At 47.4% G+C, this 26,473-nt stretch overlaps 1 protein-coding gene across 1 annotated transcript in view; it reads right to left on the reverse strand.

The window, feature by feature from the left end:
* Nucleotides 1–1,489: 1,489 nt before the first annotated feature.
* The window catches only part of adck1 (aarF domain containing kinase 1), a 69,540-nt gene continuing 44,556 nt past the window's right edge, over nt 1,490–26,473 (reverse strand). Inside the window, exons 7-11 of the mRNA XM_067243460.1 lie at nt 24,093–24,209; nt 15,754–15,903; nt 14,011–14,206; nt 6,846–7,041; nt 1,490–3,258 (exon numbers count right to left, since the gene is read on the reverse strand). Coding sequence (XP_067099561.1) covers nt 3,099–3,258; nt 6,846–7,041; nt 14,011–14,206; nt 15,754–15,903; nt 24,093–24,209 — 819 coding nt within the window. The 3' untranslated portion in view covers nt 1,490–3,098. The remainder of the gene's footprint in view (nt 3,259–6,845; nt 7,042–14,010; nt 14,207–15,753; nt 15,904–24,092; nt 24,210–26,473) is intronic.

Consider the following 26,473-nt stretch of genomic DNA (forward strand, 5'->3'; position numbering starts at 1 on the left):
GAGAGAGAAAGAGACAACAACAGAAGGGGGACAACAAAGAGAAGAGAGGGTCGAATTAAAGAGGGAAAGTTAGAGAGAGAGACAGGGAGAGAGAGGAAGGAGAGAGAGTGAGGAAGAGAGTGATGAAGAGAGAGGAAGAGAGAGGGGGAGAGAGAGGAACAACCAAACCGTGAGAGAACTGAAAAGTCAAAGAGAGAAAGAGATAGTAATTCTGTGAAAGAGAAAGAGGGAGAGAGAGATGGAGAAATTGAATGTGAGGGAGGGGAAAGTAAGAGAGGGCCAACATTAGAGATGAAATTAGTCTTGGCAGTGCTGGGCTGGTCTATCTAAAAGAGATGGATGATTCTCTCCTGGTGTCCCAAAACTGGCTATTGGCCTCGGCATGCAAGCACACACAAACACACACACACGCACACACACACACCCACCCACACACTCCCTCTCTGTCTGCACTGGGCCAGCAGCAGACGCACGTTTGCATTAGATCTAAGGAATAGAGATGAGGAGTGTGTTTGCCTGCCTGACTACCTCCTCTCCCTATACTGGTGGGGAGCATCTTGTCTGGGGGGGATAGAGGGGCCATCCTGGGGAATACAGTCCACTGAACACCTTCATAAACGTTTTGTCAATTTTTGGGTCAAATGTCATAAATCATAATCATGGAACAGAAGGCCCCTGGATAAAAGTTGGACCACAATAATTCTTAATATCATTTCTGATAATATGGTAGAACATTCTAATAGATCATACCCCACACCTTTTTATTCCTTTCATAATGTAGACATTAACCACTGATCATTGTGGCGGATACTGCTGGATGGGTACTACAGCACATACTGTATCTTCTACCATGACTAATTCCAATTCACCTGACTTTGCATAGTAAACAACCATACACCTAATCACATTACCTCTATTCTACTGGCCAGGCTCCACCGACAGCTAAATATTCTACAATACTATCGGCAGCCACAGGATACTTTTTTGCAGTAATGCAATTTGGTAGTCCTATGTTTGCTAGGATGTAATCCATAGAGAATGAATCAGCGCCCCTGAAAGAGTGCAGTGTGTGTTTGAGGAGATGGCTTGCTGTGGGGCATATTGCATTTTGAGTGGTTCAGTTTTAGACACAAACGCTACTTGGATGGAGGGAAACACTCATTAAAAGAAAAAATATATCTTTCAAAAAATGTCCTCCCTTGGGCCCACCAGTTGATGTGGAGGGGAGAAAGGTCTGTCAGCTCACCTGAGGAGAATTACCGACTGCTCTTTATCTCCCTGAAGCTGGCGTGTCTGAATTTTATGGTCTCTCTCTCTTTCTTCACACCTTCTCTCCCTTGGGTTTGTTTTTCTATCTTTCATCAAGCAAGCAAGAATGTCATTCAAGCAAATAACCAGAGAGAAATTGGCAGGATCTATTTTTTGCAAACCGACGTCAGCTGCAGTAGTTTAGAAACAGGTGGCAAATCAGGCAAAGAAGTCCCGTTCGTTTCGGTTCAGTTTTTTATTTCCATTGCAAATGCAAACTCATTATGAGTGATCTGCAAATCTTCTTCCACAGTGTCAGCAACTTGCACAATAAATAACATTCGATGGTTGAACTGGACTGAACTGTTGAAGATGTCCAAGGATGACTAACTGGCAGGTAATTCAATGTGATTGATTGGAGTTACTTCCTAAATACCATAATTAAAGTTTCCTAACTTAATTTAGCACTTTAAAATCATTCCAAAAAAACACATTTTCTGTAGGCCATGCCTAGTCAACTGGGCAATGAGAATACCTTTCTCTAGAAAGAGAGAGATAGAGCTAGATAGATATAGAGAGGGATAAAGAGAAAGGGAGAGAGAATAGATAGAGAGAGAGAGAGAGAGAGAGAGAGAGAGAGAGAGAGAGGGAAAGATTGAGAGAGAGGAAGATAACAGATGGATCAAAGAGACCGAGGCAGGGAGGAAGGGACAGAGGCAGATAGAGTGGAGGGAGGATGTGGTTAGGAGAACGAGAAAGAGGCAGAGACAGAGTGAAGAAGACCGTAAGCAGGAATGTCTATTGCCAAACCCTCCGTCCATTTCTGAAAAAAATAATGTCCTGATGAACATATATACATACAAATACAGTACTGAGAAAAAACACAGTATTACGTATATGAGAATATTTGACCCAAAGTCCATGCTTATCTGGTACTACATTCTGGGATCACATTGTAAATAAAAAAATAAAACGATTATAGAGTAACTTACACACTTGCATCGTTATCCATTTAAATTTGACCGTAATTAGGCTTTGGCATTCAGGGTTAGAATCCAAATCGAAAAGATGGCCTTAGCCCGTACAACGGTAGTTAAGAAAGATTTGTTGGATCCGACGTTAGTTTATTTCCTCCAGGAACACAATGAAACTTATTGAGGGACTTGTTGCACTTGTTGGTTAGTTGTAAATGATTTAACTACTTGTACTCGCTATAAATTCTATTATTGTTGCTTGCTTTCCTACAGGTACACTCTTGCACTTTTGAGGTTCATGTTGTTTAACTACGTGTTTCTTCTCATTGGCACTTATTTGATTTTCACAATGTATGCTCATGTTTTGGCTACCAGCAATGTTTTTGTGGCCATCTTGTTGTTTATGATCATTGACCTATGCACTTTTTCTAAAGCTCTCTCTTGGAAGTCGCTTTGGATAAAAGTGTCTGCTAAATGAATACATGTAAATGTAGCCCGGAGAGCTACAGTCCATCTTCAGCTCACAGTGGTCCCCGAACCACCTCCACAGCGCTGGAAAAAGGAGTCCTCCATATCTTACTATGTCGTTTGAAGAGAGAGAGAGAGAGATGCAATGATGGATGCCTGTCCAGCCGAACACCTCAGGCAGAGGCATCCTGGAAGAGCTGTTCAGAGCCGCTTGACTGGCTGGCTGAACAGGCCTGCTTGTCTGTCCGGCGTCCGTGTTAATGACTTGGGTCAGACATTCCGACAGCGTTTGTGTGTTCACATGTTGCTTGCATCTCAGGGTTTACATGAAGGTATGGTCGTTTGCAGGTATGCATGAATGTGTGCATAGATGCGTGTGTTTGTGTAGATGCGTGTGTGTGTGTGTGTCTAGTGCAGCAAGGTAAGCAGACCGGAGACCCAGGACCCCAGCATTGAACCCTTGACCCAGAGGAACATCTCGTACACACTGATCTGCCAGAGGCTCACACACTCCCACAGGGTGATCTGCAATCGCTGTGTCCTCCAGCGCGCCTTGCTCCTCTGGTGCCTGTTGTCACACACACACACAAACACACACACACACACAAATGACATAATGTAAGATATGTTGTAGAAACATACAATCTCAAAACATTACTTTGGGAAAAGGCAGTGCAAAAATCTAAACAATTCCGGACACTGTAAATGGCATCACGATATGACAAAATAGATAAGCTGACTGATCACCCTGGGCACAATGTGCTTACTAGTGCTTACGCAATCATGTAATGAATGCGTAAGCATGCATGACCTCACTGTTGGTTAACTAATCCACTAATTGATGGACTGCGTCACGAAATGGACACGTGTGTAGAAGAATCACATGCTCAAAACGTTGGGACCACAATTCTGTGGAGTGTGTAGGATGAGGTGATGTTAGGATGAGAGTGAAGGCTGGGACACACCCTGTCCTGTCGTTGGCCAATATAAAACCCCTTACAAGGGGGTGGGGGGGTGATGATGTGGGGTGAACAGAGGTAAACAAGTGTGAACACAAAGCTGCTGGCTAGCTCGGCTCCCAGGAAGGGGGGGAGGGGGGGGGGAGGGGGGGGGGAAGGAGGAGAAAAGGAAAACCTGAGAGAGGCACTGGAACGGACAAGGAGGTGAGAAGAGCTCAACAAAACATGATACCCGCAGAAGGAGACAGGCGAAGGGCAGACGGCAGGATTCACTGACCCTGACTGAGAAACAGCTCTCCCTCAACACATCTGTTGGATGCTAACGGAACGGCAAAACGGAATTCGGACTCAATTCCGAGCTGAGGTCAAATTGAATTCAAACCGAATTGAATCGTGTCAAACGGAACTGAAACCAAATGGAATCGAAAGGCTGGTGAGGGAGGGGTAGACCGAGTCAGCAGTGAGTATGGAGCAGGCTACAGGGAGACCCACTAGGAGTATGTCTCACAGTTATTGCATGACTGACAGATAACAGCATGAACTGGTGAATATTTGATGATACTTCCCAGAGACATGAGCCAGTGTTGTCGTGGAGCAGACAGTGGAATGTGAGGTTATTAGGCTCTGCTGGGAGTGTGTGTGTGTGTGTGTGGAGTGGTGGAGAGAAGGGATGCGTGTGCGTGTTTAGGAAGAGTGAGGTTGTCTGTGTATTTGTTGGAGTGCGGTGTGTATGTGTTAGTTTGTGAGTGACAGAGAGAGAGAGAGAGAGAGAGAGAGAGGGGGGGGGGGGGAGGAAAGAGACAACAACTGAGAGTTTGTACATGTCCTCATTTGTGTATACAGTATCTGTGTGTGTGTGTGTGTGCATGCGTGCGTGTGTGTGTGGGAGAACTTGTCCCCCCATCAGCAGAGAGCTGAAGTGACAGCTTGTCTAGGCCCTGATTCCTCCACTCCCAACCAATTACACTGCAGAGAGGAAGCCAGCTTAGAGACCCTCCTGTCACACACATACAGACCCTCTCACTGCTACAGACACAAACATAAACACTCTCTTGGACACACACAAACATACACACTCTCTTGGAAACACACACACACACACACATACCATCTCTCTCACACGTCCAGTGGACACACACATACTGTCTTTCTCTCACACCCACAAACACACATTCTGTCTCTCTCTCTCACACACAAATATACACAGACATTTTTTATTTCATGCGCACACACACACACACACACACACACACACACATTTCCTGTGTAAATGTGCTGACATCCATGTATCTTCCTGCCAGTCAGTTACACATGTAACACTGTATCTCATATCTGAGATCTTTATGTAACTATTATTTATCGTGGGTGGGGAACATGGGGTGGCTAAGATATGTCTTAAAAAGACACCTACTGTAGTATTCTGGTATGGATATTAGAAATGGGATCATTTGGACTAAATCATCCTTTTCCCATTCAGCATGGTTTTGTAAAAAGACCTGTTGGCCAAACAGAAGGTTGCATGGTGCGGTGTGCGGTGCACATGTTCGGGACAGGAAACGCAGACAGAGGACGATATGCTGTTGATGTCTGTTCCATGATTGGGATGTCTCTTCGTGCCTGTGTTTCATCCTCCTCTCCCGCTCAAACTCTCTGTAGCTCTGTCCCTCTCTCTAGCTCTGTCCCTCTCTCTAGCTCTGTCCCTCTCTCTAGCTCTGTCCCTCTCTCTAGCTCTGTCTATCTCTCTAGGTCTGTCCCTCCCTCTCTCTCTTATTCTCCCCCCCCCCTCACATCTCTCCTCCTCCCCCCCTCACTCCATCCCTGTCGGTTTCTCCCTCACCCTCTCTCTGGCTGTGATAGCTCCGATGTGCGTGTTGCCATCACCGCTTAGTTTTAATAAAGAGCCACTGGAGCGCACCACATTGACTTTTCATGTCTCGATGGCTCTTCTCCTCCCCTCTCTCTGTCTCTCTCTGTCTCTCTCTCTCTTTCTCTCGTCCTTCCTCCTCCTATCCTGTCTCCTTTCCTTTCCTATCCACATCATCCCCCTGACTCACGACTGTACCACTTTCTCCACAAAACACCCTCGTCCTCCCTTCCCCCCCCCCCCCCCCCCCCCCCCCCCCCTCCCCATCCCTTTATCCAAACGATTACCTTTGTGTGCGTGTGTGTGTGTGTGTGTGTGTGGGGGGGGGGGGCAATAGCAGGGTGCTTCATTAAAATGGTAAGTCTGAATCGATGTGGGCCCTGAACCTGACCGGCGTGGTGGAAAGCACAATATAATCACACTTTCAACCAATTACATCAGAGTGGGAGGGGTAGGGGAGTGGCATGGAGGGATACATGGAGGGAGGGAAGGAAGGACAGAAAGAAAAGGGAATGGAAGGGTGTGTGTGCGAAGAAATGAGCACGGTGGACGTCCAGTTGGAGAGGGAATGATCGTGAAGAACAAGAAGAAAGAAAAAAATATATATATAGCCTGAGAGAATGTAATGCTGGGCAATAAAAATCCGTATTGCGATAAGTGGATCCAATTACCTCAATAACAATAGATATTGCAATAACTTTGTGTTGAAAAAGGATAAGTCCAATTGTGCCATGTTCCAATACCTTTTAGACTAATTTAGAGTAATTAACATTAAGAAGTCCTGAGGAACATGCATAATCAACTGTGTTAAGCATTTGAAAGCTAAATATAATATACAGTATCAGTGAAACAGAAATGAAGCTGGACATAACTAGGCCTACTGTACGGCTGTCCTGCCCTTATACTCTTGTCCTTTAATGAAACTGGAGGCTGGAACACAAACAAATACAACCAATTTGCCTAGTCACCTCAAACAGTATAATGAATGTATAGCTGGAAAAGAGATGGCTTCAGCTTTCAGCCACTAGTTTCAGTGTTTATAGAAAACCCTAGTCTGGTCTTTGTCACTTCTTTTAAATGCAAAGTGAGCCCACACAGCCAATCTAGAACCCTTCTTCATCACCAAACCCTCATCTTAGTTAAGTTACTAATTTCCTCACTACAACTAATAACTTGTTTTTAAAGTAAAAAGTGAGTACGGCTATGGTGGTGTTCTTTGGATTTTTGAAATGAGGCGCCAAAGAAAAAAGAAAACCTGCACGGTCGATCAAAGTCGGACGGGATTGGTTCAAAAAAGCATGTGCGTTTGTGGGTGCGTGCGTGCCCACCCACCTGGCCAAAGCGCGCGTGCAGCAGCGGGACATGTTGATGAAGGAGGAGGCGCTGGCCCGGGTCTGCAGCGTGGTCTCGATGCCCCGCAGCAGGTCGTTGGTCTTCAGCAGCAGCAGCATCTGACGGGGCACGCGATTCAGCAGCTCGCTGATCTGGGGGAGGTAGAGCGCCGCGTTGGTCCTGATCTCCACGTCCTGGAACACACACACACACGGACACACACACAATCATGTCGAGATGAACTGGTTGATTGGTGATCAAATACTTATGTCATGCAATAAAATGCAAATGAATTACTTAAAAATCATACAATGTGAATTTCTGGATTTTGGTTTTAACCCTCGTGCTGCCTTTTTGGTTTTAACCCTCGTGCTGCCTTCGGGTCACATGACCCAAAGGTTCATAACGAACCATCGTTGTGTTTACCCAATTTTACCCAATACAAAAACAAAGAAAAATTATTTTCTTTTAACCTTTGCAATGTGGGGGGTCTGAGACAGCCCAACGGTTAAAAGAAAATGCTTCACTTTGTTTTTATATGTGGTAAAGTGGGTCACAATGACTGATGGGTCAGAATGACCCGAAGATAACACAAGGGTTAAATTCCGTCACTCACAGTTGAAGAGTACCTATGATCAAAATGACAGACTTCTACATGCTTTGTAAGTGGGAAAACCTGCAAAATTGGCAGTGTATCAAATACTTGTTCTCTCCACTGTATATGGACCCGTAGATGCATGACCAAGTCATTATTGTACTATAATTCCAGGAATTGTTTATCTCGAGAACCGGGCACTGTATGAAGTTGAAATTTGGCAGGTGTCTGGCTCTACGATGTACAGTGAAGCGGGTGAAGTTGTTTGGACAACAAGTTGGTTTCTTCAGCTCACTTTCCTACTGTAAGAAAACAGAGTCTGCGGGAGAGTGTGTTGACACCAGCCGACCCAAATCCCAGTGGATCCTCTGTGAACGGGGGCTTAGAGGGATCACAGACAAAGAGACGTGGTAGACCCAAGCATTTTCCTGGTGAGTCACTCAATATTGTGGCCATGATCTGGAGAGTGGGGACTGTACTCGGAGCATGTCTGTTTACCTTGCTCAAAATGTTACTTAAAGCCTACTGCACATGTATTTAAGTATTGTAAAATTGACATTTTTGTCATATACGTAGTTTTCTTCGTGTCTGTATACTGTACTGCAGTGACAGCTTGTTCAGTTCCAGTTCGTGAGCACGTAGAACACAGTGTTAAACTGTACTGTGTGACAGACAGAAACAGACTTTACAGAATGCTACACATAAGAGTGCTTTCTGAAAACTACTTTTTGAGAGTCCAGAACCTTTTTATGAGCATTTTGTATCATTTCAGCTCGCCTGTAGTGGCAAAATTGTTGCAATTTCTAAGGCAGTTCTACAGACTGCTGTCATGAGGATCCGTATGGGTACATACTAAGAGCGAGCGGCAAATTCCACCTTGGTGCTGATCCCTGGACAATTAGCAATAATGACAAACGGCAGTTCAGTGTTCTAAAGACGCTGTCTGTCATATTGCGTTGGTTACTGAAATATGAAGTTAACAGCACAGTGCATGCCAACGCCACCTTGGAAGGTTGAATAACATTCAAGTGGCTCTTGTCTGCTTCAATAACAATGGGGACCTCTCCAAACGTCCCCAGTTCGCTAACGACGACATCCTTTCAGTCTTTTGAGCTATTCTACTCTCCCCAATATACCTGCCTTTTTAATAACTGTTCACCAAAAGTCTTTCTAACTTCAGGAGCTTAAGAAGGGGAAACGTCCGTGTAGCATTTGCCAGTCATTTATCCGATAAGCCCGCCCAAATCCCCTCCTCTCTGAAAAATGAAGAGGAGGGAAGGGGGGGAAGCGGGATTAGAACCAGAATTAAGTGGATTCCACCTCGGCCATAGTCCTTCTGAGGGAGACCAGTGAAAGCTTCGACAGCACGAAAGAGAAGACTGACGATTACAGAAATTTGTGAAAGTGAATTAGGTTTTCCGAGGAAGAGAGAGGGGGGAAAAAGAGTGTGTGGGCGTGGGGGGGATGCTGTCATTTAAACAAATTCAATTGAGAAAGACTGTCTTATTTCGCCGTGGCACTTCCGGATGTGTTCGTGCCCGGTGACCCGAGATTGAGAGACCTCGAGGGCTGACGCAACCGAGACGGTTCTCTCGCCACGGGGTCTTCACGGGGACTTTAAGGCTGAGTTTGGATATACTGTATGTAAACATACACCTCGAAATTATACATCACCCCGTCTAAATCCAGCGACTCATACATTGATCTGGTCAACCCCGCACACTTCTATACTCATTCACTCACTCACTCATTCATTCATTCATTCATTAAACCCATGCATCCATCCAACCACCCAACCATCCACCCATCCATCCATCACATTTAAAAGCTCGCTAAAAACCGTCGCTGAAAAGCAAAGTCAGAATAGCTGAGCCGTGAGTCCATGCTGCGCTCAATCTTCAAAGCCGAGCATGCGGTAATGCCTTCGCGGTCCTGGCTTGGGAGTCCATTTTTATTCTCACCTGCAAATGAAACCCTGTGAGCTATGAGCTGCCACCTCCACCAACACGGCCAACTCCGACCGCTAAACACGTCCTGACACACGCGCTCGCATTCTCTCGTCGCTAGATTTATATGCACGCCATATCCTCATTGGTTCACTTATACGCTCATTATCTCCCCATTGGTGGATTTACGCGGCGTATCAGGAGAATATTAAGTGTGTGCGCAAAACGACCTTGACTCTGTTCTTTCCATGGACAAATGTGTGTGTAGGTGTTAGAGTATATTGGGGGGGGACCTGTGTGTGTATAGATCCATTTATTAGGGAGATATACTGCTGGTACGACGAGCCATTACTCAGACTGTGTGCGCTTCTTATTGTGGGTGTGTTTATGAGGGAGGGAGCAACTCTGCCAGCTTCTTTGAGTGATTATTTTGCCGAGGCCCCAGGTCCTGTACTGCTCCAAGGTAAGCTGCACTAGGCAGCTGTGAGCAACTACTGGGTCCGGTTTCAATTCTTTCTCGACGCTACCTTGTATTCTCCTCGTACGCGTAGCAATTCGAGGCGCATGTACTGTATGTGTGCATGAGATCACATGACACTGTATTGCAAGGAGAAAAGAAGGAAAGAGGACGGAAGGAGGGGAAAGAGGAAGGAAGGGGGAGGATGGATGGAAGAAAAGAAAGAACGCCTAAATGGTCTCATCTGTGTCCTCAACTACAGTCGCCTTGCTCTTCTCTTTGAAGCTTCCAGTCTCACTTCAAAGATGCCCTCTCCATTAGAGATGGCCAGTCTATACAGGGGGGAGGGGGGAGCAAATGAGGGGACTGTTTGTGTGAGAGTATGTACCGAGTGCACACGTGAGCCTGTCAGTGTGTCTGCACGTGTCCCTCAGCGCAGCAGCATTGTCAAAACCTGCCGTGAATTCGACTCAGTCAACAAACAGTGCCAGAGCGCCAGTCAAAGAGGGGACAGACAGCTATTCAACACATTTGACAGACAGGACAAGTAGCCCAGGTAAACAGACTTGCCCAACAGTGGAGAAATAACCCCCGTCTCTCCCCGTGTTTGACATGCGCTTAGATGCATGTATTGTCAGATAAACGGCACAACGTGACCAGCAACAACCCTCCAAGTGAACCGAGACGCCCTAATTCTCCAGCACTCCCCGGAATAACAGTCTCCCTGACTCCACAGGATGTATTAGAGAAAGAAGCAGGACTAATCTGTCCCAGAGGACACACACACACACTACACTCAACCACTCACAACACACACCAGCCCCAGCCTCTTATAATACACACTCAAAAGAGGAGGAGCGCATGTGTTTGTTGTGTGGCCTTGTCTGCTCTCCACGTTAACTCCCTCAGGAATGTGTGTGTGTGTGTGGATCCTCTCCCAGGCTAACTAAACTGACCTGGGCTTATTCAAATGTGAAACATGGTGCTGACCACACCCACTCCCACGCAATGACACATCACTCACATTTGATCTATTCAGGCGAGTGTGATCATTTTACTGATGGGTACTAAATGGTATGAGAAGAGGGGACACAAGAGGATAGAAGGGGGGGGGGGGGGCGAGGACACAAAAGGAGATGGGAGGACAGGCAAAGAGAACATGGGACTGGGAGGGGAGGTGGACATTCACAACATGAAAGCGTAAGGGCATCCAGGGACTCGCTTCTCTCAGGGCAGGTGCAGGAACAGGTGCTCCATCCTGTCATCCTACCATAACCTCCATTTCGGACAGAACCGTCAAACGTCCACGAACGCAGGCCTGGTTTTAGCGCGTGCGTCCGAGTCGGAGAGGAGGACGTGTGCGTTACAGGACAGTGGCATGCAGAGGGGGTCCCGCTACGCGACTCCGGTCACGCCGAGTGTTCTCTAAGCTGATTGGGCGATGGGGGAGGGGGGCGGAGACGGGGAGGCGATAGGAGTGATAGATGGGGGACATGTCTGTCACTCATCTATCACTCCTATCGCCTCCCCTTCATTTACCACACAACAGACTGGGTGTGATCTGTCTGTCAATTTCAACTGCCTGGATTCTCTCTTCCAGTCCTCTTTTTATGACATTCTCTCTCTCTCTCTCTCTCTCTCTCTTTCTCTCTCTCTCTCTCTCTCTCTCTCTCTCTCTCTCTCTCTCTCTCTCTCTCTCTCTCTCTCTCTCTCTCTCTCTCTCTCTCTCTCTCTCTCTCTCTCTCGCTCACTGCTCTTCTTGTCTCTCTCTTTCCCTTATACTTTCATTTGTCCCTCGCTCTCTAAGGCTTCTATCGTCTGCTTTCCTCTCTATCAAACCTTTTTTCTTCACTTAAATTACCATTCTTTTGTTTACACGCTCTCTCTCTCTCTCTCTCTCTCTCTCTCTCTCTCTCTCTCTCTCTCTAAGCAGCATTGATTGCTACATCTTTTCAGCTTTAAAGCAAGCGTCTTTTCCTGCCACAGAAATGTAAATTGTGTTCATTCCGAGTGACTGCTAATGTCCATAATGTTTTTGTTCTGTTTGTGATTGTGACAAAGAGAGTGGAGGGAAAGCCGCGTGTGTGCGAGAGGGAGATAGTGACAGTGTGTGAGTGTGTGCGAGAGATGGAAGGATAGCGACAGTGTGAGTGTGTGAGAGAGAGAGATAGCGACAGAGTGTGGGTGCAAGAACGAGAGACAGACAGATACCGTGTGTGTGTGTGTGTGTGCGTGCGTGTCAAGCGTGTGTGAGAAACAGTCTGTGTCTTCTAATGAGTAGCCCACAGACTGTTCCCTCTCTTTGCTCACTCTCGCCTCTCACTCCTTCATGACTTCCTCAGTGATCTTCACCTTCTTCCTGGTCTCTCCATCATTCTCTCTTTCCTGATTGTCTTTTATTTGAGTGTTCATTCCCTCTACCCACGGTCCTTCTCACTCAATCTCTTTTCAACTCCCTCTACCTCCATTTCCCCCCCCCCCCCATCACCCTCTCCATCTCTCCGTCTACCTCTCCTTCCCTCTCTCCCTGCCTCTCTCCCTCAGATGAAAGCACTCTCTCCAGCAGTAGCAGTAGTCTCGTCTGCTGGCCTCTGTAATTATCCTTCCCACTCAGCCCTGTTTCAAAAGCCACAGCACTGTAGACACTCAACCACCAGGCTTGTTACTGCACATCACAACGCGCACGCACACACACAGTGAGCAAATACAGACCTACAGACACACACCGATGGCCGCCTGCCTGCCTGCACAGACACACACACACACACACAGACACAGACACACACACAGCACCCCTTTGCTTTGCTCCCTTATCAGAAGTGTGGGCTGAACTTTGGTGGCCTCCAACTCGATGGAACAGCAACACTATTAGTTGGTTACCATAACACATTGTAAACAGAACATCAATCTTTCCCCTATCTCCCCTGTCATCTCGTCTCTCCTCCTCTCTTCCCTCTCTTCTCCTCGCCCCTCTTCTAGTCACGTTTCAGACAGACTAAGCATTTGCTCAGACAATAATACTTCCTTAAATCCCTAATCGTCGGGTTTTTGTCTTTTCCCCTCGCCTCACCTCACCATTTGTTCCAACCTTTCCTATTCCCCTCCTCTCCTCTTCTCTCCTTAGACTGACCAGAAATACACAGAGCGAGTCACTGTACCGCCCCCATCTCCTCGAGTGAAACCCACGCACATGGCAAAAGCTTACAAACAGTGGGCTCCTAAATTACTGGCACCCCTGACTGGCAATGCACAACTAATACTACAAAAATACAAACAACGTAATTATAGAGATAAACTCAAAATACCAACAAGTGAGAAATACTAGGTAGACTAAATCCTAGGTTGACTTTCCAAACAAGACAATGACCCAAAACATACCTGAAGATTCACACAGAAATGGTTCAATGACAACAAAATCTGTGTTCTGCCATGGCCATATCAGTTTCGAACCTCAATCCAATCGAAAGCCCTCGGGCTGAGTTGAAAAGGGCAGTTGATAAGCACAAACCCAAGAATGTGAAGGATCTTGAAAGGATCTGCATCGAGGAAGGATCCAAAATCCCTCCAAATGTGTTCTTTGACCGTGTCAAACGCAGACAAAGACTCCATGCTGTTATCCTACAAAGTACTAAATGAGGGGTGCCAATAATTATGAAACCTTGATTTTGGTTAGTTATATTTTGACTTCAATTATGATTTTGCTTGGTTCCACTTAAACATGGGACCTACAGGGACTTACCCCCGAGTTTGCGACGGGGACCTACCTCAGAGTGTGCGACGGGGACATACCTCAGAGTGTGCGACGGGGACATACCTCCGAGTGTGCGACAGGGACCTACCCCCGAGTGTGCGACAGGGACCTACCTCCGAGTGTGTGACAGGGACCTACCCCCGAGTGTGTGACGGGGACCTACCTCAGAGTGTGCGACAGGGACCTACCTCTGAGTGTGTGACAGGGACCTACCTCCGAGTGTGCGACAGGGACCTACCTCTGAGTGTGCGACGGGGACCTACCTCTGAGTGTGCGACGGGGACCTACCCCCGAGTGTGCGACGGGGACCTACCTCTGAGTGTGCGACAGGGACCTACCTCTGAGTGTGCGACGGGGACCTACCCCCGAGTGTGCGACGGGGACCTACCTCCGAGTGCGTGACAGGGACCTACCTCCCGAGTGCGTGACAGGGGTGCTGCTGATGCCGGCTGTGACGGAGGTCCAGGAGCGGGCGGTGAGCACGCAGGCGAACAGGGCGTAGAGGTCTCCGGCCCCCAGGCTCCGGCTGTGCCTCTCCACGCCCTTCATGTCCCCCTTGATGAGGGCCTGCCACAGGCGGCAGTAGTCCATCCTGAAGTCTGGGTGCAGGACCTTAGGGGGGGGGGGTCACACACACACACCACCACCATCATCATCTCAGGGCTGCTTCGCCTGGCCAGAGTGTTAGGGCGGGGCTAACCATTAGAGAGGTGAACGGTTAACAGCCCTCGATTAAGATCCAAGTGACGGCAACAAGGACCCCCCAAACCGGCATGTTTGTCCTACACGCGCACCTGTTGGCCGTTAGTGCCTGGTCATGGCGAAATCCCATGATGCACTGCGATGCTAGGATGCTTAATTAACACAGCAAGGCAGGCTGACATGGAAGACATGTAGGCTCAATGGAAGAAAGAAAAAAACGGAGAGATACGTGCACGGGGTAGATTAGCATTCTGTCTGAGCAAGGCCAGAATCAGAATTCATTACATATAAATTGGTTCCATTATGATCTGGAGAAGCAGGCAGAGGAAAGTGCTCTCCCTCCCTCTCTCTCCTAGATTTCTCCCTCCCTCTCTCCCTCTGTCCTTCCCTACGATCCTTCATGTGCCAGCAAATCAGAGATGCATATTTATCACCAAATTATCTTCATGAATGCACTTACAACTCCCAACATCCACTGGAGAGGGTTTAGGGAAGACACAGGGGATTTGCCTGTGCGGGGTGGGAGTGTGTAAGAGGGCGTGAAAATGGGTGTGTGCGTGTATATCAAAGCGTGCACAGTTCACCAGAGTATGCAAATGCATGTCCGGTACATATGCTGAACCACTCACAGAAGATTGTCTGTGTGTGTATGTTTCCGTGGAAGTGTGTAGGGGAAATAGGACCGTAATTCAGTACACTACACTTCTAAGTAAACCGTGACGCACATTTGCTGTTTATTGAAAAGCTTTTAGTCTGTTTTTGTACAAGTAGGCATCCATGCGAGGCTGTGAGTGTGTGTGCATGCATGGATACACACACACACACATGCTGTATACAAACACACACACACATGCTGTATACAAACACACACACACACACATGCTGTATACAAACACACACACACATGCTGTATACAAACACAAACACACACATGCTGTATACAAACACACACACACACACACATGCTGTATACAAACACACACACACATGCTGTATACAAACACAAACACACACATGCTGTATACAAACACACACACACATGCTGTATACAAACACAAACACACACATGCTGTATACAAACACACACACACACATGCTGTATACAAACACAAACACACACATGCTGTATACAAACACACACACACACACATGCTGTATACAAACACACACACACATGCTGTATACAAACACAAACACACACATGCTGTATACAAACACACACACACATGCTGTATACAAACACAAACACACACATGCTGTATACAAACACACACACACACACAGACAGGGAACCTTGACTTTGGTGGTCCAGTCGAAAATCAGTACTCTGTACCGGATAAATCCAAACACCCTCCCCACTCCATATCTCTAATACCCACCCCACCCCCCCTCCCTTCCCCTCCCTCTCTCTGACCCCAGAAAGGTGTGGAAGCCCTTGGCTAGGCGAGGGTCCTCACCTGGTACAGGCCGTGGTCCAGCAGGACGATCTCCGTCTGGCCACTCTGGGGGCTCCGTCTCACCAGCACGTTCCCTGGGTGGGGGTCACAGTGCACGAAGCCATGCACAAAGATCATCTCGCTGTACATCTTGCCCAGGTTCTGAGAGATCTGAGGAGAGAGAGAGAGAGAGAGAGAGAGAGAGAGAGAGAGAGAGAGAGAGAGAGAGAGAGAGAGAGAGAGAGGGAGAGAGTCACAGAGATAAAAAGAAGGGAGGGTGAGAGAGCGAGAGAAAGAGAGAGATGAGCAGCTGGAAACAGGTAAAATACAAAAATAAAAGCGCTGTGACAACCAAAGAAGATGTGAGGAAACACGCTGCACATTTAAATGGAATAATATAATTAGAAATGTTCTTAACAGTACAAAGAGCAATCACTCACTCGCGCACGCAAACACATACAACTTTAAACACACACACACACGTACAGTATACAAGAAATGAGCATAGCCTTGAACATGGTGTGTGTGTATGTGTGCTTGTGACTTGTAAATGGTTAGTCACAAAATCCAGATGCTAATGAGAGCGTTCGGGCGACAATATGGACCCGGGATGTCAACCCTTCTATGTGACTGACACACGCACACACACACACACCCACACAAAGAAAAGGAACAATGATGTCTCTTGCTGACTCAGAGACACGTCACTCTCAGGCCAGAGTAAACTTCTTACTGTTGGGAGAGGGACTGGCAATATTCTCACTGTGCATATATCTGCAATAATAGTTTGACCATAAATCATCACTTGGTACCTTCTTTTTTGAATGGGTACACCTTTTCCATTTTGGGCCCAGTGTTAAGGAGAACCCAGCCAAAGTAGGCAGGGTTGGTACATAAGAAAACATCAGCTTAGGAGATAAGCGTGTGCACTGCATTTTGCCCCAAAAAGGATTAAAGACCTCAGAATCCCTGTCGTGCTTTGGGTGTTATGAAAAGTAACAAGTGCACTGTGTCTCGTTAATACAGACCCGTGATACTAACCACTGTCATCATGTTCCAACTGTGCACTTCCAACTCCTTGATTATCTGCTGCACTTACCAGGCCTATATACTCTATTTATACCTTTCGCTTTGGATAAAAGCGTCTGCTAAATGAAGACATGTAAATGAGCGAGGGCAATTTCCTGGTTCGCTAGCGTGCTCGTCTTGGCTAAAGCTTCCACAGGACGAGGAGATCAGAGGGGGAGGAACAGGTCAAGGAGGGAAGAAAGTGAGAAGAATTGTTAAGAATGTAGAGGAAATGTAGAGGTAGACATTGACCAGAGCAATGCGACAGAGACGGAAAGAGAGAGAGATAGAGAGAGAGAGAGAGAGAGAGAAAGAGGGGAGGGACACACAGCCCCCCTATCTGGACGATTTCTTAAAGAGTACCATGAAATGAGGGAAAACCTGAGTGTGACCAGCTGTTCTTGACACTTTGTTGTTGCCACATGTTCTGGACAATATTGACTGGCTTCCTTATGTTGTTTTTGAACGGTGTTGTTGATGTATGGTTGTCTGTTGTTGTGCCTCTTGCTTTGGCAATACGGTTGTAATGACTGTCATGCTAATAGAGCTAAATGGAATTGAATTAAATTGAGAGAGAGAGAGACAGAGAGAGACATAGAGAGAGAGAGAAAGAGAGAGAGAAGCTGGACTATCTGGTGTCTGATAGCAGACCGGCACGACTCGAAGCAGCAGACAGCACGACACAGAGGGATGAGAGGGAGCGCATCCCTGTGAGCGTGAGCTGGCAAAACACCGGCGCACCCACACCCTCCATCCCTGTTCTGTAGAGGGGCACTGTGGAGCGTGCGCATGTGCGAAAGAGAAAGATTCCCAGCCAGACGGACTCTCTCTCTCTCTCCACATGTCTCCCAGACTGATAGAGAGAGGAGGATGATGTAAGAAGGAGTGAGTGAGAGAAGAGAGTGGTGTGGTGGTGGTGGTGGGGGGATACTGAGGATCGTTCCCAAGGTTCCATGCCACAGAGCTCCTTTGATTCCCTCTAAAAATAGCCGCGTCAGAAAAAAAGAGCGACAGGCAGCCTTTCCCCCCCAGATCCCTCTCTTTCACACACATACACACAGATGAGTCATATCACGGCAGTTAAAATACAACAACAAAAACAGAGGTAAAGAAGGGAGGGCAAACCTGACAGGAGGGGAACCCCTGCTCAGGAGAGGATGAGGGGATGAGTGAGGGGGATGAGAGAGGATGAAGACCTGCCCGAGCTCCCTCTCTCATTGAATTAATGTGGATTCATTCAAACCCATTAACTCATCCCTTCCAATCTGTCCCGCGTGGAACTCGGGTGCGAACAGACCAACACTACACCGAAGACACACACACAGAAACAGCATATTCAGATTTAGCTTCATACCACAATGAATCGCGTGTACCTCCACGACAGCAGAGGGGTAGTTTTGCTCCAAAAAGATGTCCCTCCTCCCCCTTCCCTCAAGTCACAGTTCACTCCCTGTTGATGAATCCGTTTGGTGAGTCACAGTTCACTCCCTGTTGATGAATCCGTTTGGTGAGTCACAGTTCACTCCCTGTTGATGAATCCGTTTGGTGAGTCACAGTTCACTCCCTGTTGATGAATCCGTTTGGTGAGTCACAGTTCACTCCCTGTTGATGAATCCGTTTGGTGAGTCACAGGTAACAAGCCTGTGTGAGGTGTGTGAGGGGGGGGTGAGGGGGCGTGGTCGATGGTCTTGGGGTAGTAGGTATTCAAAAACAGCATCCCAAAATCAGTCCCCAGGAGATGTTCAGTACTGAGAGGGAAGGCGGGGGGGCAGGTTGGAAGGCATGCGGCTCGAGCATCCATCTCTAGTGACCCCCTCTCTGTGTAAAGCTGTCTGTTGTACAAGGCACCATGCTGTTATTGTAGCTCCACTACCGGCCAACTGTGTGTGTGTGTGTGTGTGAGAGAGAGACACAGAGATACAGAGAGAGACACACAGAGAGAGAGAAAGAGAGAAGTAGGGGGGAGCTGTCTGGAGAGAGCTAGCAGCAGTCCTGCATGTCATTAATCAAATGCACCCACATAAACACACAGTCAAAACCTACACTGTGATCCTTTCCATGCCCACACACACACACGCACGCACACAAATCTACAAAGCAATGGCAAAAGACAGCACGTGTGTGCACCCGGACACACACACACACCTCTTAAATAGGGACAAGGACAGCAAACAAATTACCTCAAAGAGGAATGGGCAAGCACTAATGGCCATTAATTACCGCTTCTCCAATTTGTCACTGGAGACGAGCACACGTGCGCACAGGCACACGAAAGGAAGTCACGACATGGACCAAACCCAACGGGGAGCGCTTCCCTCGGGAGAGGGAGGGGGGGAACAAATCTTTCATCACAAACGTTTAAGTCTGAAGGCTCTGTCAGTTGCGTATATGATGTCAGTCGATGGGCCCTGCTGTTGTTTATTTATGAGTGTGACCACGTGTGTTGTGGCGTTGTTATTATTATTATTTATGGGGTAGTGATTGTGAAACATAAAGTGCCACAGCTTCCTTGGCTGCTAGATGTGTGTGTGTGTGTGCAGTATATCGGAGCAGTGCCAGTGGTTCAGGAGTCGTACTTGACGACTTGCCGTGCGGCAACGTGATCTGAAAGCTCCACAATGTCATCCAGGGGAAAATGACCAAGCGTGCTCCTGAACGCACAAGATATCAGCAGAGATATTAAAACCGATCAGCTTCGGCTCTAGGAACCCCGGTCAGCTGCGAGTGCAGAGCATTCAGCAGGAGGCGTGTGTAGTATTTTCCCCCTAAACAGCCCACTTCATTACCTTGTTCTGTTTTTTTTTCCTGGGGCCGAGGGAGGAGGAGGAGGATCGATACGGGGCATTTCTGAAGAGGGAGGAAGGAGGGCTGTGCACGCGGGACGTGTCAGACGGGCTAACACTGTACGCCGCACACTCCATTAGACGTCCCCGATGTGTGCTGGCGCGCACGCACGCCCAAGGGCGGCCGTACGACATGCGTGTTCCTCTTTCGTCGTGCCTTTGTTGAGTTGTGTGGCGTTTCTGGGTGTATGTACGGTACGTGTGTGTGTGTTTGCACCGTATGTGTATGTGTGTGTGTCTCTTTTGCCCCCCCCCCCCCCCCCCCCCCCCCCCCCCCCCTAAGGCTAGGTGCAGACAGTGACTGATGTATGTCATGGTGTGTGTGTGGGGGGGGTGTGTGGGTGGGCGGGGGGGGGGGTGATGGCAGTGGGTCTTCTTTCCTCCAGGACTGACGGCACTCCATCATTAACCACAAAGTCGTTTGCAATCATCTCCGAACCGTCAGCCAAGGTGAAGGGAAACGTACATGACACACTGATGGTATGGGTCACACCGCCTTGAGGATGGGTCTAGGTTATATGAACTCGGGGTTGGGTTTGGGAACAGATGGGTAGATATGTGGGTGCTTAGTCTGGATGCAACCGACCTGGGTGGGGGTCCTCGTGATGTGAGGACTGGAGCTGGAGCCATCCCAACGCCTTCAGGGTGAAGACTGACCCTAACAACTGTAGGCTGGGTGTAACGTGTTTGTGTGTATGAGTAAGTGATAGTGTGGGTATGCATGAGTTGAGCGAAAATGGAAAAGAATATGGAAAAGGAGAGACGGATAAAAAAGACTCGTAATATATTAACTGTGGATGCCACCCAGTCAACACCACACGTACACAACCCAGAAAGGGCCTGCAATACACACTCACGCCTACAGCACGTGCTTCACCAAAGCAAACACACACACACACTCGCGTCACCGCCCCCCGCACCGCACACACACCCTCCCAAAATCACTCCTCGTCGACCCGGTCACCGAACGGACGCCGCCGCCATCTCGAACGAACCCCCCCCCCCCCCCCGTCCTTTTCGCAAAAATCAGACCAGCGCGTTCGGTCGCCGCCGATTTGTGCGTCTATTCCAAGCACGTACGGCACGAGCTTTTGGAGCGAGACACACACACAAAAAAAGTCCATGCGGGCTGTCATCAATCTTTTGATTACGACGCGTGGCGGCTCACTCAAGGGGTTCTCAAGGATGGCCAAGCTTAATAAGTCTATTCCTTGTGCCGAACCTGCTCCTTTATTATGTCCCTTATCTGTCCCATCAGCTGTCTAATAAAGCTCATCGCCATTGGCTTCTGGTACTAAGTCCCTCCCCCCCCGTCGCTGTAGTGTAAGCGGGAGCATGTTCAGTAGCCTATGATTCCCACTCGGCGTCGATGGCGACGGCGTGCGGGTCCTTGGGCATCGGTGCGCGTGGGTGTTTGTGTGTCCGTATCGCTTCCGTTTGACATTGAATTCGATTTGTTTTAGCTGTAGGTCATTTTCAAGCCGCGTATGTTCCTTCTTGTTCTGTTTTCTTCAATGTATCCCAGGTTGTCAAGTTCAGGATTGCTAGGTTAAGAGTCATCTCTTTATGAGAGGTGATACTGCACCACAGCTATTCATAGCGATCTATTTAAAAGGTATTTAAGATGTATCCTTACTGCCTTCTGCAAAAATTGGGATGCATAGAATGCAAACACACGATCATGACGTAGGCCTCGGTAACTAATATGAGTCTAACACGTTCTATTTCAAGAGAGAAAACTGAAAGGGTGCTACCAAAACTGGGATATTCCTGACAACCCAGAGAAAAGACAGACTGGGAATATTCGATTCAGGTTCAAAGTAAGTAGGCCTCATGCGATCCTACCCCACACTCTAAAACAGACTCACGCAAGACAACATGAAGAACCGTTTTGAATTCCCATAATCAGAAAGGGGATCGAGCACAAATATTTCTCAACAAGTTTAAACTCAGCATCATCATTTTAGGCAAACCATTGTCGATCTGAATGTTATTGGGTGTGGCGTCTCGCTGTGAGGCCGCATGGAGTACAGTACTGAAGAGGCACAGAGAGACAGACTGAGTACAGAATATGCCTTCTCATAGCACCAGCCTACTAAATAGGTCATGGTTGCATCCTGACTGTTTGTGTCAGGATGACACTGCGATTAGGAAGCTGCAGGCAGATAATCAGGTGGCTACAACTCCTTCGCTGAAAGCAATTTTCCCGTCAGCACTTAATCTGTCTGAGAAACAGAGCAGTGGAGTGTGCCGTGAAGGTTTTGCCACCCACACAACTTGTGCAGTGGAGAGAGAGCGAGAGCGAGAAAGAGAGAGTAAGAGAGAGAAAGAGTTCTATCAAATGTCTGGAGGGGAGAAGGATTGAAATAAACCGACAATGTCTGTCATGACATCATACTGACGTCTGTGACTGAGCCAATCCACGGCACAATGAAATGTGATTTTTAGCCATACGTGTGTGTGTGTGTGTGTGTGTGTGTGTGTGCTGAGCTGAACCCGGTTGTGTGAGTGAGAGCATGTGTCTGACAAGCGTCTGAGAGACTTCCGGATGAAAAGGTGATAATGTCTGTTGAAATATGTCGGTCACGCCTTCTACCTATGGTGCAAACTGCTGTTGAGCCAAAGTAGCTTTAACTTAGTGTGTGTGTGTAAACACACAAACACATATGTTCACCCTGCATAGCCACAGAGAAACACTCATACAGCATTGTGTATACAAAACACAAGCGCATACCGCTGCAGTAAAACACCATACAGTTAACCTTACACCCCCCGCCCCCTTCACACACACATGCACACACACACACACAGAGAATGCAAATACACCACCAAAGTATGAGTCATGGGTACTAAAAGACACGTTCAAAAAGGCAACATGCTGATTTGTCGATGAGACTGCAGCCGTTACCCCCGCAGACTCCAGAGGCTGACGCAAAACCTCAATCCCCGGTGGCTGGAATGTCCCTGGGCGTGCCTGCCTGTGTGCTTCCCAGACTCTGTGGTTGGGATTCAAAGCCCTTGGTTCAAGATGACGGACAGCCGTTTCTCAGCGGTCACAGAGCTGGCTGTTCAGCGTTCGTGTCTCGTTCTCGACACAGCCCATCAGTCGGGAAGACAAAGTGCTGTGAACCTCAGTACTTCCTGCCCGGAAACTTCCATTTGCTTCCTTGACAAAAGCACAACTACTCTCCCTTTTCTCTCTCTCTCTCTCTGGCTCTCCTGTCCTCTTTCTCCTCCTCTTTCTCAGTTCTCTCTCTCCCTCAATTTCTCTCTGAAAAGCAAGCCGTATAATTTGAATTATTGTAGAAGCAAAAGGAACACAGAGCAGACATACAGTATAATGTGTGTGTGTGTGTGTTGTGTGTGTGGGTGGGTGGTGTACGTGATTAAGTGAAAGTAATAAACATTCAATAACAGAAGCCACAAATGGAAAGAGTTTTAAATCACACTTGGACAGATTTCAATATTGACAGAGAAACAGTTATTTGATTGTTGCTTTTGTCATCAGTTAGTTAGCAGCCAAAACGACGTCCTAGTGTGGCTGTGAGGGGAGGTGGTCTGGACATGACACCCCTTTATCTGCCTTTTCTCCTCTCCATCAGTCACTAATGAAGAGAGGGAAAGAGATATCGGATGGTGGATGACAAAACGTACGGGTGGGAGATTGTAAGCGTGTGGGTGTGTGTGTGAATGCGTGGGTGGCAGAGAGCGCGAATGACAAAGGGAAAGAACGGGAGACATAGAGAGAGAGAGAGAGAGAGAGAGAGAGAGAGAGAGAGAGAGAGAGAGAGAGAGAGAGAGAGAGAGGGGAGAGAGGGGAGAGAGAGAGAGAGAGAGAGAGAGAGAGAGGGATCATTCTGCCGTATCAAGGCTCCTCAGGAAGATGTATACGAATCCAAAAAGCAACAGAGAAATAATAACTCCTGTGCAATCTCCCAGCCAAATACTCCTGTGATACACAGAGCACATTATCAATCAATAATCCATTAGTGTCTCCTGGCTGATTGTGTCTGAAGCCCCCACAAGCAGCTTTGCTGACAAACACACACACACACACACACACACACACTTCTCACTCCCTCCGAGTCGCTGGGATATCCAACGCACTGTGAAGCTGCATCGCTGTGCCTCAGTGGAACGATCTATCGCACTGCGCCACCGATGGCTGATTGACCGAGACGGAAGAAGAGTGTAGAAAGGAGGAAGAATCGGGGGGAGGGAGAGAGAGAGAGATGGGGTGGGAGGGAGTGAGGGAGGGAGGGAAGGCGGGGTAAATCTACCCAAATGGGTCTGTTCAGGAGACATCAACCCTTGATTTGAACTTCCGGCCTCGTTTGCAGTCTGGTGTGGGTGGCACATTGGAACCACAGGCCCAAGGGTTCCCAATCCCAACACACACAGGCATCCCAAAATGCCTGTGTGTGTGTGTGTGTGTGGGTGGGTGTGTACCTCGTTGACGTTGATGCCGTGCCTCCTCATGTAGTCCCTGTCGTTGACCTGGCCTCCCTCGGCAAAGTCCATGGTCAGGATCCGCTTGGTGGACAGATCCCAGTGGATCTTAGGAACCTGGGGAGCGCACGGGCGGAGAGGAGAAAGGACGGGAGAGTGAGACGGAGGTAAATGTAGGCATAGGTGCATGAGTGTCTGGATACGCAAACAGGTTTGACCCTTCTTCTCTTTTACCCTGGTGCGCTGTCTGTGTGTACGCCTGGATGAGGTCACACACACACACCACACACACCCACACACAAGTTTATTAAAAAAGCCATGTCTGTTATTCCTCAGAGCTAGCCAGAGGGGGGTTTGTGGCTTCCCCCTCGTGTCCTGATAAGATCCTATCATGGCTGTGACGCACTAGGAACCATATCTCCAGGACCATTCGGAATCATTCAGATCAATAGTGATTCCTCCTAATCCTTGCCTGGAGACGTCGGGCTAATCCACGCTCAGTTTGGTTCACTTTTAACTCTTGGTCATGAGGCCTGGATGTGCAGAGAAGGGGAAATAGACCAGTGGCAAGACTGGTTGTGTCGAATGTCAGTGTTTGTCTTGGGGTGTGTCACAGTACAGCACGTGTTTTTTGGGTTTGTTTATTGGGTGTGCTCAAGCCTTCGGCGAGAGCACAACCTTTGTTCTCTCACATATATATTATTGGGTGTGCTCAAGCCTTCGGCGAGAGCACAACCTTTGTTCTCTCACATATATATTATTATTATTATTTTTATTTCTTTTTGCCCCCCTAAAACTCAGTAAATACTTGGCCTACATAGACAACGTAGGTGTCAAAAGTTTCGTCTTGGTAGCGATTGAGTTGCTTCTATTGGAATTTACGTTCCGTTGCATGGTTTAAGCGTAAGTTAAGTTTTTGTGGCGAAAAGTGAAGCTAACGGTGGCTAATTTGCTAGCCACAGTCACTGACGTTACTAACGTCACTGCGTCACTAACGTCACGAAAACACGCGTGACTACCTTTGCCAGAACATTCGTTTCACATCTGTTAACTTGGGGGATAGCTAGGCTAACTATAGCTTTACTGCAAGGCAGCTGCAGAAACGCCACAAGAAAAGAGGCCAGGGTGATAACTATTTACTCATTTTACTTTGTGATATGACACACAATTGTGATGTGTAATGTACAATATAAGCTGATATTATTAAGGAAGTACATCTACTTTCGGAAACAGTAGTCTACTATTTCACTGAAGTATTAGCATCATGACATTAGCCTGTGTTTCCCGGGCAACACATACTACAGTGGTCTATGATGTAGCGTTATCTGTTTTCAATCGTTAAAATAAACATTCCTCACATATACATTTTCGTTGTAGGATTTATTCTGACATTAGAAAACGATTTGTTGGTGAAATTACCATTACCTGTGGTTACCTGTGGTTTCAAACCAGTGTAGCTCACTGCAACGCTGTAGCTTACGCGAGACACACTACAAAAACATCTAGCTACAGTACACAGCTGTTTAGGAAGTCAAACGGCGACAGAAAATGTTCGGCACTCCCCTTACTTAAATCAAAAGTCTATCTAACTACTAACCTGAACTTCATTGCCACAGCCTAAACGTTGTCAATCTGTTCATGACAATAATTAATTTCAGCCTAAACCGTACAACGGAACGTTAAATCCAATTCAACCAAGGCAATCGCTACCAAGACGAACACAGCAGTAGTCTAGTACTGTACCGTGGTAGTACAATTTACCGGGGCAGCTTCTCAACACAGGGCTATATCGCATTTTGCGTTGTTACTGACAATGATCGCTACCAGTGAGCTTTTTATGAATGAGCAATTTTCCACTAAATAAATGTCAAGCTTATTTACGTTTTGGGGGGCATATTTTCAGTTAGCAGATGGTACCGTTTGAATTGCGATTCCATCTACTACTGCCGGGTAACGTCGTAGAATAATCTTCAAAGGGGTTGTTTATTCATGAATGAATGCAATATGAGTAGGCTAAATGCCTGAAAATATCATGAGAAGAGAAAAACTTAAAATGACGTTTAAATCATAGAGATTAGGTCAATTTTTACACCGGTCTGCAATAATGTCACGAAAACACGCGTGACTACCTTTGGCAGAACATTCGTTTCACATCTGTTAACTTGGGGGATAGCTAGGCTAACTATAGCTTTACTGCAAGGCAGCTGCAGAAACGCCACAAACAAAGAGGCCAGGGTGATAAATATTTACTCATTTTACTTTGTGATATGACACACAATTGTGATGTGTAATGTACAATATAAGCTGATATTATTAAGGAAGTACATCTACTTTCGGAAACAGTAGTCTACTATTTCACTGACATATTAGCATCATGACAT

Source organism: Osmerus mordax, chromosome 9 (assembly GCF_038355195.1).
Source record: "Osmerus mordax isolate fOsmMor3 chromosome 9, fOsmMor3.pri, whole genome shotgun sequence".
In the NCBI taxonomy this organism is placed as follows: Eukaryota; Metazoa; Chordata; class Actinopteri; order Osmeriformes; family Osmeridae; genus Osmerus; species Osmerus mordax.